The sequence below is a fragment of the Piliocolobus tephrosceles genome, chromosome 1 (genome assembly GCF_002776525.5).
Source record: "Piliocolobus tephrosceles isolate RC106 chromosome 1, ASM277652v3, whole genome shotgun sequence".
NCBI classification, from domain to species: Eukaryota; Metazoa; Chordata; class Mammalia; order Primates; family Cercopithecidae; genus Piliocolobus; species Piliocolobus tephrosceles.
Genome location: NC_045434.1, coordinates 162384010 through 162397558, shown reverse-complemented (window position 1 = coordinate 162397558; position 13549 = coordinate 162384010). Strand labels below are relative to the sequence as shown.

Below are 13549 nucleotides of genomic sequence, written 5' to 3'. Positions count from 1 at the left end.
TCCTCCCCTCTGCCTTATGCTATTACTGTCATACAAATTACATCTTTATACATTATAAACTCATTAATACTGTTTTTTAATTAATGCTTTGTACTATTGTCTTTTAAATCAAATTGTAGACTAAAACAGTTAAAAATACATTAATTTTATGTGTGTGTATATATATGTGTGTGTGTGTGTGTGTGTGTGTATATATATATACTTTTTTTAGATGAAGTCTCCCTCTGTTGCCCAGGCTGGAGAGCAGTGGCACGATCTTGGCTCACTACAACCTCTGCCACCTGGGTTCAAGCGATTCTCCTGCCTCAGCCTCCTCAGTAGCTGGGATTACAGGCGCACGCCACCATGCCCAACTAATTTTTGTATTTTTAATAGAGACGGGGTTTCACCATGTTGGTCAGGCTGGTCTTAAACTCCTGACCTTGTGATCTGCCTGCCTTGGCCTCCCAAAGTGCTGGGATTACAGGCATAAACCACTGTGCCCAGCCATTAAAATATATTTGTGTATATGGTTACCTCTGTTGGTGTTTCTTTGGCTAAATTCAAATTACTAATGTCCTTTCATTTCGAACTGAAGGATTCCTTTTAGTATTTTTCTACAGAGACAGTCTGCTAATGACACATTCTCTGTTTTGTTTTGTTTACTCTTGGAAAAATTTCAGTTCATTTTTCATATTCAAAAGATGTATTGCTAGATATAAAATTCTTGTTTGACAGTCTTTTTCTTTTAGCATTTTATGTCATCCTACTGTATTATGGCCTCCATTATTTGATGAGAAATCTGTTAATCTTATTAAGGCTCCTTTTATGTGATGAATCCTTTTTCTCTTGCTGCTTTCAAGATTTTTGCTTTGCCCTTGGCTTTCAGCAGTTTGATATATCCAGGTGTGTTGATCCCTTTTAGTTTATTGTACTTTGAATTTGTTGAACTTCTTAGAACTGTAGATTGATGATCCAAGGTTGGAAAAAATTTGATTTCCAGATTTGAAATATTATATTATTTAAATGTCAGGTTTTCAACAAAAACGCAAGATATACAAAGAAACAGGGTAGCCTATACATGGTAAAACAACAACAACAAGAAGCAGTCAACAGAAACAGCCAGTGAGGTGTCCTAATGGGTGGATATACTAGACTAATATAGAGAGAGCTATTCTAAGTATGTTCAAAGAACTAGAGCAAACCTTTTTTTTTTTTTTTTTTTTTTTAAGCAAAAACAAAAAAGAACACTATTTTAGGTTCAGGGATACATATGAAGGTTTGTTATATAGGTAAACTCATGTCATGGGGATTTGTTGTAAAGATTGTTTCCTCAACCAGGTATTAAGCCTAGTACCCAATAGTTATCTTTTCTGCTCCTCTCTCTCCACCAACCCTCCACTCTCAAGTAAACCCCAGTGTCTATTGTTCCCTTCTTTGTGTTCATGAGTTCTCATCATTTAGCTTCCACTTGTGAGAACATGTGGTATTTGGTTTTCTGTTCCTGTGTTAGTTTGCTAAGGATAATAGCCTCCACCTCCATCTATGTTCTTGCAAAAGACATGATCTTGTTCTTTTTTATGGCTGTATAGTATTCCATGGTGTATATGTACCACATTTTCTTTATCCAATCTGTTATTAATGGACATTTAGACTGATTCCATGATTTTGCTATTATGAATAGTGCTGCAGCAAACATTTGCATGCATGTGCCATTTTTAAAGAATAAGGAAATTTTATAAGTTTTCATAAAATTTGGCAAGTTTTTAGCAATTTTTCTCTTCTTCTGGGTTTCCTGTTATGTGTATATTGGCACACTTGATGGTGTCCTATAGCTCTCTGATACTCTTCTGCTGAAGTCTGCACTGAGCCTATCTAGTGTTTGTTGTTGTTGTTGTTGTTTGAGACATGGACTTGCTCTGTCATCCAAGCTGGAGTGCAGTGGTGCAATCATGGCTCATTGAAGCCTTAACCATTTGGGCATCAAGCAATCCTCTTGCCTCAGTCTCCCTGGTAGTTGGGACTACAAGCACACTCCACCATACCCAGCTAATTTGTGTGTGTGTGTGTGTGTGTGTATATATATATATATATATGTTTTTTTTTTTTTTTTTGTAGAGACATGGTTTGCCATGTTGCCCAGGCTGGCCAAACTCCTGGGGATCTGCCCACCTCAGTCTCCCATAGTGAATTGTTTGTTTTGCTTTGCTTTTTTTAATTTTAATTTTAATTTTTTTAGACATGGGGACTCACTATGTTGGCCAGGTTGGTCTTGAACTCCTGGCGTCAAACAGTCCTTTCACCTTGGCCTCTTAAAGTACTGGGATTCCAGACATGAACCACCACAACCAGCCCCAATAGTGAATTTTTTATGTGATTTATTGTTCTCAGCACCCTCACTAGTTGTTTGTTAACTGTTTTTTTTTTTTTTTTTTACCCTGTGTATAGGCTATTCTGTTTCTTTGTGTATTTTGTAATTTTGTTGAAAATCTGACATTTAAAATAATATAAAATTTCAAATCTGGAAATCAGATTTTTTCCAGTCTTAGGGTTTATTGTTGTTGCTGTTTGTTTTTTTAGGTTTTTTTAGGTTTTTTTAGGTGACTTTTTTGGGACTAATTCTGTAAAACCTGCATTCTTTGTATTGTGTAGCCACTGATGTCTCTGCTCATTTACCACTGTGGTTAGTTCATGATTGGTCAGAGATTATCATAGATTGCCTTGAGCCTTTGGTAAAGGCTGTAACATTATGTGTGTTGGGAAACACCTTCATTGCTTAGGCAGTTTGAAACTCTGCCTTTGCCTTCCTGTTTGCTCAGGGCCTCTTGTTTACACAGGGCTGAGACAACGGGGGCCCTCTCATGTCTTTTCTGGGCATGTGCACAGCCCTGTACTTGGCTGACCTTCGAGATCTCTGGGAACATGTCAGAGTTTTTTAAAGATTCCTATGGGCATCTTGTTTCTCAAATCTTTCTTGCAAATTTTTGGTCAGGCTCTTGTGTACTACAGCCATTATCATAGCCTTCAGTACCTCTGGTGGCAAACAGTTGCTGATGATTCTGTTTGCCTAATGTCTTGGAAATACTTCGTGCAGAGCAAGCAGTGACTCAGGTCAAATCATGAAGAGTCCCTATAAATGGGGTTTATGGCGCTGCAAGACAGGTTAAACAGTGACAATTCTCTGAGAATGGGGCTTTTTAAGGGAGCCCCATATCCATCCAGTCTCTACCCATTCTGATGGCTGCTAGAGCTGCTGGTTTTAACAGCTACAGTGATTGAAAGGCTGCTTGTTTTCAAGGTTACTGCAGAGCTGGGGAGACGGGAATAGTAGTTAGAAAAGTTAAAAGAGCAAAAAGCTTGGTGTTCTAACCAAGGTTTAGCAGATTTGCTTTAATAAATGCTCACCTGTTATAGGCCTTTGGTTTATTCCCAGAATTCTGAAATAGTTGATAATGACAAATGTGCTAGTGTGTGCATTACATTAATGGAGAAACAGATTTACAGAGGTCTTCATGCCTGCTCCTGCTAGATTTCCAATCTATAGGGTTCAGAGATCCTTAAGGCACCTATGGACCCCTTGAATCAGTTACCAATTTACTGCTAAATTGATTTGAAACATGTAATGGACTAATTAGGGCTTTGTTTATTGACTTGGAACATAACAGCATTTAATACATGACTTTATATTCAGTGGTATTTTTCACGTTCTGGGAAAATGATTTAAACATGAGCCTTCTGTCCGTAACCTAGAAGTTTGTCATTGGTGTAGGCTCTAAAATAAAATAGTCAATGATATGAAGTACCAGCTTGCTGTCCTTGGGAAATGGTGTTTTTCCACCAATGGGTACCTCCAGGATACTACTTATCACTTCTTCCAGTTGAGTTTCACAACAGTGGTAAAAAGAAGTAACTGGTCTCCAGCATCTCTTACACACCAACCTATATTCTAGATCCTTGACTAATACCACCTTTGTTATTCAGAACACCTTCGCAAGGTTTATGTATCGGTATTCCTATTTTGAAGTTATATATACTAAAGCCAAAGAGTTATATAAGTTGCCTAAGACAATATAGCTAGAAAGTGGTGAAATTGGTATTCAAACCATGATCTTTATGCCTCCAAAGTCCATGCTTTTTTATTACTCCAGTTGCATATCTGTCCTCTGTTACATAATTGCATTCATTTTGTTCAAAGATAAGCTATCTGATGGGGAAGTCAAAACCATGTATAAAGACACATTATTTATGTAACCTAAGAAATGAGCCTCTTAAAACTAAAACATTGTCACTGAAAATCAAGCAACAACTATTAAACTAGTTAAGATCAATTATTGTAAGCATAAAGTACATTGTTTATAGGCAGAATTAAATACTTTGCTGATATCAACAATTCTTTTCAGAGACTAATTGAGCAGCGTGATACTTTGAAAGAAACGAATGAAGAGCTTCGATGCTCACAAGTACAACAGGACCACCTAAACCAAACAGGTTACTTTTGTTAGATTTAGAAAAGTTTCAGCCAGGGCAACATAGTGAGACCCCATTCAACAAAAAATAAAAACTTAACCTGTCATGGTGGTGCATGCTTATAGTCCTAGCTACCTGGGAGGCCAAGGCGGGAGGATCACTTGACCTAGGAGTTTGAAGTTGCAGTGAGCTATGATTGCACCACTGCACTCCAGCCTTGGTGTGAAAGAGAGAAACAGAGAAAGAGAGAAACAGAGAAAGAGAGAAAGGAAAGAAAGAAGGAAGGAAGAAAGGAAGGGAGGGAGGGAGGGAGGGAAGGAAAACAAAGAAAGGGAAGGAGAGGGGAGGGGAGGGGAGGGACGGGAAGGGAAGGTTTCTTGACAGAGAGACCCTATCGAAAGAAAGAAAAAGGGAGGCAGGCAGGGAGTGAGGGAGGGAGGCAGGGAGGGAGAGAGGATTTTTTAAAAAATAGTTGAAATACTGAAATGCTAATTTATTTTTTGTTATTTTCTAGGTGCATCTGCTGCAAAAAGTTATGAAAATCTTGCTGCTGAGATTATGCCAGTGGAATATAGGTAAATTTGTTTTGTAATTTGATAGAATTATATTTAATATTATAATTTTGTTCTTTTTTGTAAATGTCTTGGCCTTTAAAAACTTATGACTCATAGAGCTGAAAATTACGGTTTGATCTACTTAAACTTTCTAAATCAGATTATTATTGCTACCAGAGCAATTTAAAATTTTATCAGAAGTAAAATTTCACAAACCCTTGAATAACATATTCTAGTTTTTATAACATGACATGACCCCCAAGTGCTATGTTATAATTGCTTTAACTAGGGAGGTTTAAGTATATACTTTAAAGTTAGAAAATTATTAGAAAACAAAAATAAATAGGATTTCACAAGCCTTTGATGGGGGAAGTGGTAAATGTATAAAGTAAGAAAAGTTACTTATCTTGCTTAGTGGGGAGTCAATCATTAAATTAAAATTAGTAATTATAAAAAATAGCCATATGAGCTTTTTTTTGTAGAGTTATGCTGTTGGCATTCAGAAGAACAAAAATTGGGATTAATTGAAATTAGTTGCTTTTGAGGAATGGGATTTGGCAGGGGAACAACTAAGGGAGAGTATTACTTCCGTATTTAATACAAACAATATTAATATCAATAATATTAATAAAAGTTGCAGTTTTAAAATGTACATGTAAATCTTTAATACAATTTTTTTCAGAAACAAAAGATCTAGAAACTGTCTTATTGCCATTATAAAGTATATCTTAAAAGTTTAGTCAAACTATAGTTTCTAAAATCTATTGCTTTTCTTTTATGTGTTTTCTAAGCATATACTATTTATTTCCTTTAGCAAATATTTTCTAAATTACCAAAGTAAAATGATTTCTATTATCTCTTCAAGAATGGCGTAATAACAATTTAATGATTTATAGCATAATCCTATGTGGTACCTATAAAACTTTACTACCTTTTTTAAAGGCACAGTCTTGCAGTATACATAATTTTTTCTTAAACACTTTCAGAAGTTTTTGTTGCAGTTTGAGAGTTTCATGCCCTACCAGCTGTGCTAGCTGGTCCGGCTTGCATCTTAAAATGGTAGCTATTGAGTGAACAGGAATTTCCTTTTTTTTAAACTAAAGAACATAATGACTCATATTTTTAAAAATTAAAAAAAGATTTTGTTTTGTAACATCAGGGAGGTGTTTATTCGACTGCAACATGAAAATAAGATGCTTCGCTTACAGCAAGAAGGCTCTGAGAATGAACGTATTGAGGAACTTCAGGAGCAGCTTGAACAGAAACACCGTAAGATGAATGAACTGGAAACTGAGCAGAGGTGATGTGCTCCTTAGTAATTGAAAATCTTGGTGATTTAATTACTGAGCCACAAAATCTTGATTTACAGAAATGGAAAATATTATTGTAGTTAAAGTAATTAGAAAATATTATTGTAGTTAAAGTAATTAGAATTACCTAGAAATAGTTCAATTTTTTTTTTTGTTAGTAGTCTTTCATTACTATAAGCTTCACTCTTTGAAATAAGTCAAGTGATTCATTTCAGTTATATTTATAAAATATATGGATAAGCTGTTAATTTCAGCAGTCTTGGTTAACCAGGCTACTTACTCTTTTTATTTTTTTTGAACAGTCTCGCTCTGTCACCCAGGCTGGAGTGCAGTGGCACGATCTCTGCTCATTGCAGCTTCCACCTCCCTGGTTCAAGTGATTTTCATGCCTCAGCCTACCAAGTAGCTGCAATTAGAGACATGCACGACTATGCCTGGCTAATTTCTGTATTTGTTTTCTTTTCTTTTTTTTTTTTTTTTGTTTTGAGATGCAGTCTTGCTCTGTCACCCAGGCTGGAGTGCAGTAGTGCGATCTCAGCTCACTGCAACCTCCACCTCATGGGTTCAAGTGATTCTCCTGCCTCAGCCTCACAAGTAGATGGGACTACAGGTGCACGCCACTACGCCTATCTAATTTTTTTTGTATTTTTAGTAGAGATGGGGTTTCAGCATGTTGACCAGACTGGTCTCGATCTTCTAACCTCATAATCCACCCGCCCCAGCCTCCCAAAGTGCTGGGATTATAGGCATGAGCCACCATGCCCAGCCAATTTCTGTATTATTAGTAGAGATGGGGCTTCACCATGTTGGCTGGGCTGGTCTTGAACTCCTGACCTCATGTAATCCACCTGCCTCGGCCTTCCAAAGTTGCTGGGATTATAACCATGAGCCACTGCGTCTGGCCCACCAGGCTACTTATTCTTGAATTTCATTTAGATATGTTCACAATTCATGAAATTTGACAAATGAATAATGACAGCTTTCTACTGAAGTCCAGTGCATAGATGAGATCTAGATTGTGGAATCAAATTTAAATCCCACTTCTAATTTAGCTTATTAACTGTTTCTGGACAAGCTACTTAAACTTACATTCAGTGTCTTCAGGTGTAAATACAAGTTATTAGGAAGACTACAGATAATGAGCTTAAAGCAAATGATGTGCTTATGTGGTATCAATGAAGTGCTCAAAACTTATAATAATAATATGCTTTTCTAAGTACCTTTTTGCTATTAACTCAGTAAATCGTCATAATAACTCTATGAAATAGTAACCATGATTAGCTCTTTTTCTATGGATAAGGAATATGGTTACGGAGAAGTTAAAGAACTTACCTAAAGTTATACAGCTAGTAGTTCTGGATCCTCCATAATGAACTATCTGTCAATCTGATTACTGAATCTTTACTCTTAACTACTATGGTAACTTGCCTGTTATAAATGGCACACTTACTATAAGGGTATTTAGACTTATTTAACCTTTACTGAATCCTAGACACCAACAGAAATTTTAGACACACTTGAATCTTACCTTTCTCAAACTTGTGTGTAACTTGTGTGTATAATGTTACATAAACTGTGGTTAAAAGAAGAATAACAATTTAGTTTTCTAAAGAGGCCATTAAATATTACTATATTTAGTTCAATACCAGTTGTTGGCACTTTTCTGAAGAGACCCTTAAATATTACCATCTTACTCAGTTCAATACCAGTTGTTAACACTTTTCAGAAGAGCACTAAATATTACTGTCTTATTCAGTTCAATACCAGTTGTTAACACTGGGGAAATTATTTAAGCTTTTAAGGAATTAACATAGGAAGGTAGACATGTAAATAGATAATTGCTATATTATGTGATAACTACAACAATGGGATATTATAACAGGCAGGTGAGTGTGTATGTGTGGATATACATAGAGGGAGAGGGAGATGCTAACTGTTGCTGGTAACTTCCTATGGAAGTAACTCTTAAGCAGAGTTTTAAAGAATGAGATATTGCCACATTAGAATCTGAATTAGTTGCTAGTGGTAGTCCCTTTAATTTAAATTTAAAAAAACATGTGGAAATGATTGGAAAATGGGGACTTTCCTCTTCCAACACACTGTGAAATCTGAAACAGAAGATGGAAATCGAGTTTTCATTCATTGAAAATACAACTGTAGAAAAATTGAGTGGTTTTCTGATTTTTCTACCAGTGAGTACAGTGTAGAAATGTTTTTGCCACCGACATTTAAGTTCCTTAAAATTTTAAATGTAGGCATATGTACTTTCAGGAAAAAGTTTTCTTTTAAAAAATATTTCCTTAGAAGTAGTCTGCCCTACTTCCTGTTGTACCTAGGCACGGATAATTATTCCTCATTTGTCATTGCTATAAAAACATATTTTAGTTAAATTGCTAACTGAATGTACCTTTGTAGATCCTTAACTGCTTTGACTTTCAATACAAGTAAATGCTTATGACCCATCTTACAATAGGCTGAGCAAAGAGCGTATTAGAGAATTGCAGCAGCAGATTGAGGACCTCCAGAAGTCTTTACAGGAACAAGGTTCCAAGTCTGAAGGCGAAAGTGTAAGTAACTTAGAAATTATAATAATTCTGCTGTGTATGGCTTTTCTTTAATAGGTTATGATGCCCAAACTAATCTTGTATTAGAAAGTGCAGCCCTTTATCATTGAGAAAACCCTTAAATACCGTATATATCTGCATAATAGATGCAGTGATTTTGCCAACTTGGAGCCTGTCAGTTGATCATCTACATTGGAAGGTGATTTCTGTCTGTCCTACTTCAGCAGCTATACCAAAGTTCATGATGATTCTTGATCATCATTCAACATCATTCAACAGCTATACCAAACTTCATGATGATTCTTGATTGAGAGCATACTACAATTGAGGGCTTCATAGTTCTGCTGGAATTTCAACAGGACTGGCCTGAGAAAAATCCAAATAATTAGCAATCAGAATTGAGGAAACCTTCTAATAGGAAAAGAGAGAATGGGAAAATGATTTCTACCTAAAGAGCACACTAAAAATGGATTATACCCATCTCTGAAGGACAGAAACTTTAATGCAGCCTTGGAGGCATCACTCATTTCTTCCTCCTTCCTTAATGATTCATGGCCTTACCGTTTTCTGATGGTTTTTGATGGCAGATATTGTGAGGGCAGAGATGAGAGGATTTAAAAGATACCAAACTTAGCCAAAATCTGACTGTACCTAGCAACTTTTCTAGAGTTTGATCTTTTTATGTGAAGAGAAAAAGAAGTAGTGATTGAGAGAGTGATTAACTTAATTAAAAGTAACAAGGAAAAAGGACTAGATATGTGTTAGGGATATCTTGATTGATTGCGATTAGATAGAATGCTAGGTGATTATACCTGTGTTGAGGGGGGAGGAAACCATGCAGAGTAAGTAAAGAGATGAAAAGGAAAATTGAAAGAGTTGCATTTCCTTTCTGTCTTTTATATGCTTTATATTATTTTCTTTTTTCTTCCCTGGGGGCTTGGAAAATAGAAATCGTCTCATGCATGGCGGCATCTCATATGTGCATATATACGGTATTGTAACTTCTCTAATACAAATATTATTTTAAGCCACACTAGAGAATACTTTTAAAATGAGATCTTTTTGGAGGAGCACATTTTAGCTTGCAGTGTTTTAAAGACAAATGTCTTTATTATTTTAATATATTGGTATCCAACTCGTATTTCAGATTATATATTTTAAACACTTCACCTATATAGTAGGTGTGGAACGACTATTGTAATTTAAAGTACTGTTTTTTAAAAGAGGAAATTGTATGTTTAAAATTTTGCTTTTTAACAATATTCAGTTGCTTCATTTTGGTGTTATTAAAGGATTTGCAACTATAATAATAAAGTTTTATTATAAAGGTAATTATTTTAGATCTTTAAGTTTGTTCCTCATAAGAGGCTCAAAATCTTAAAATTTTTATTCTGAATAATTGAGTTTCTAAATATTTTAATGTTTGATACTCCTCAGTATATCACATTCAGCTTGCATTTGCTGTTTTTCAAGTTCAGATTTAATTTTTATTACATTCAGAAATATGAGGCATTTTTCTTTCTGTCGTATGCTTTTATATTTCATTTTCTATTTTTCCTTTCCTTTTTGAAGTAAAATAAAAGCCTAAAAAGTTTATGCTTCTTAAAGTGTGTTACTAGAAATACAAATTTAAAAAATATTTATAATTTTGCCTGGTACACCTTCAAAAGAAGGGAAAGAGATTTAGATGTCTGGAAAATTGACCTTTGTCAAGATAGTCATCTTACAGCAATTTTTTTTTTAAATTTTATAGTCCAGCAAATTAAAGCAGAAGTTGGAAGCTCATATGTAAGTAAAACTGATATTTCTTTTCAAATATGAGAAGGGAGGAGTTGTAAAAGCCTCTAAAGTTAATCTCCTTTTCGTATTTTGTTTAGAAAAGCAAATATCCTGATGCTAATTGATATACATGCTGCAAAAAGTGAAAAGCATGTTAAAGATTCAGCCTGCCTGCTACCCCCATCCCAAACTCCTACATCTTTCAGTTGTTAATATCATTTCAAAAGTTTAAAAAAACATAACTATCACAACTAGATTATATGGGATGTTAAACCTGTAAAATATTTTACTTTCTTAGGAAGCAAGGGTGGCAAGGGAAACAATTTAACCTTTTTGGCACTTGCTATGTGCCTGTTTACATCCTCATGACAACCCCTGTAGTCAGGCAGATAGTATTCCCATTTCACAGGTGTGGAACCAAGGGTCAGAAAGCAACTTGCCTAAGATCCACAAATGTTATATGGCAGAGACCAGTCTCCATGCTTTTTCTACCACTTAGGGAAAAACTCACAGAGGTCCATGAAGAATTACAGAAGAAACAAGAGCTCATTGAAGATCTTCAGCCAGATATAAATCAAAATGGTAGGTATCTGCGAAAACTTGGATCAGACAATAGTATATCCAAGGACTTACCCTTTTTTACTGAAGGATGCAAGGTCTATGTGTACATTTTTGCACAATGTGTAGATACATATATTGTAAATAAGGACTATGATAATTTTTAGTGCTGAAGTCATTAATAAATGATATATTATTAAAGCAAAAAATAATAAAATGAATTGATGGATATATGGGAGTATCAAACATTAAAAAATAAAATTAATCTGTGGAAATGTGGGTAAAAATGATTTCAAATCAGATTGATATAAACTTTAAAGCATTGTGTAGAAATTCTTTATTTTTCCTGTGATTGTGCTTACTGTAAGGTATGTTTGCTACTTATACTTGATAGAAAGGAGAAAAACAGCTAAATAAAGCAGATTGTAGATTTTTTTTAAGGGTCAAATAATAAATGATTGAGGATGTGTTGATTGTATTTCAAAACTTTTAGATAAGAATTCACTACAAAGAATAAATAATAGGCTTTTCTTTTAAGGTCTCTTATCTGTCTTTAGAAAATAAATATAAATGTAATTTTATGTGAGGATGAAGTATTTTAATAGGTAGTAATTATTAATAACTGATTATGTTTCATTTTATTTTTACTAATAGTACAAAAGATCAATGAACTTGAAGCTGCTCTTCAGAAGAAAGATGAAGATATGAAAGCAATGGAGGAAAGATATAAAATGTACCTAGAGAAAGCCAGAAATGTGAGTGACTTATCTTTCAGAGTTCAAGACTTTGTGGCCTGTGTTTTAGCAAGGCCCATTTCACTGGATTTTTCTGCCATTCTTGTATCTGTATCTAATCATTTCTCTCTTAACTGTATTACCTTACCTGTCAGGTTTCTGTGGTATTTCCCGATCAGTTCCCATACTCTTAGTCTCACTGATCAGTGTCAGATAAAATAAACCATAGCTAATAGGAACTGTTTAGACATAGACTGTAGTGATGTCAGAGAGAGTGATATGGCTATAAAGTATGGAATCTTTAGTTCTTGGTAAAATAAGCCTAGAATTCTTTTTTTTTTTTTTTAATTATACTTTAAGTTCTAGGGTACATGTGCACAACGTGCAGGTTTGTTACATATGTATATATGTGCCATGTTGGTGTGCTGCACCCATTAACTCGTCATTTACATTAGGTATATCTCCTAATGCTATCCCTCCCCCGCCTCCCCACAATAGGATCCGGTGTATGATGATCCCCTTCCTGTGTCCAAGTGATCTCATTGTTCAGTTCCCACCTATGAGTGAGAACGTGCAGTATTTGGCTTTCTGTTCTTGCGATAGTTTGCTGAGAATGATGGTTTCCAGCTGCATCTGTGTCCCTACAAAGGACACGAACTCATCCTTTTTTATGGCTGCATAGTATTCCATGGTGTATATGTGCCATATTTTCTTAATCCAGTCTGTCACTGATGGACATTTGGGTTGGTTCCAAGTCTTTGCTATTGTGAATAGTGGTGCAATAAACGTACGTGTGCATGTGTCTTTATAGCAGCATGACTTATTATCCTTTGGGTATACCCCCAGTAATGGAATGGCTAGGTCAAATGGTATTTCTAGTTATAGATCCTTGAGAAATTGCCACACTGTTTTCCACAATGGTTGAACTAGTTTACAGTCCCACCAACAGTGTAAAAGTGTTCTTATTTCTCCACATCCTCTCCAGCACCTGTTGTTTCCTGATTTTTTAATGATTGCCATTATAACTGGTGTGAGATGGTATCTCATTGTGGTTTTGATTTGCATTTCTCTGATGGCGAGTGATGATGAGCATTTTTTCATGTGTCTGTTGGCTGTATGAATGTCTTCTTTTGAGAAGTGTCTGTTCATATCCTTTACCCAGTTTTTGATGGGGTTGTTTGTTTTTTTCTTGTAAAGTTGTTTGAGTTCTTTGTAGGTTCTGGATATTAGCCCTTTGTCAGATGAGTAGATTGCAAAAATGTTCTCCCATTCTGTAGGTTGCCTGTTCACTCTGATGGTAGTTTCTTTTGTTGTGCAGAAGCTCTTTAATTTAATTAGATCCCATTTGTCAATTTTGGTTTTTGTTGCCATTGCTTTTGGTGTTTTAGACATGAAGTCCTTGCCCATGCCGATGTTCTGAATGGTATTGCCTAGGCCTTCTTCTAGGGTTTTTATGGTTTTGGGTCTAACATTTAAGTCTCTAATCCATTTGAATTAATTTTTGTATAAGTTGTAAGGAAGGGATCCAGTTTCAGCTTTCTACTTAGGGCTAGCCAGTTTTCCCTGCACAATTTATTAAATAGGGAATCCTTTCCCCATTTCTT

General features: G+C 35.3%; 1 protein-coding gene across 2 annotated transcripts in view; it reads left to right on the top strand.

Moving 5' to 3' along the window:
* The window catches only part of HOOK1 (hook microtubule tethering protein 1), a 68605-nt gene that overhangs the window by 40176 nt on the left and 14880 nt on the right, over window positions 1-13549 (top strand). For both annotated transcript variants that reach the window (XM_023186700.1, XM_023186709.1), the window contains exons 13-19: window positions 4380-4467; window positions 4961-5021; window positions 6160-6300; window positions 8784-8877; window positions 10628-10662; window positions 11153-11235; window positions 11866-11966. In XM_023186700.1, the coding sequence (XP_023042468.1) occupies window positions 4380-4467; window positions 4961-5021; window positions 6160-6300; window positions 8784-8877; window positions 10628-10662; window positions 11153-11235; window positions 11866-11966 (603 nt within the window). The remainder of the gene's footprint in view (window positions 1-4379; window positions 4468-4960; window positions 5022-6159; window positions 6301-8783; window positions 8878-10627; window positions 10663-11152; window positions 11236-11865; window positions 11967-13549) is intronic.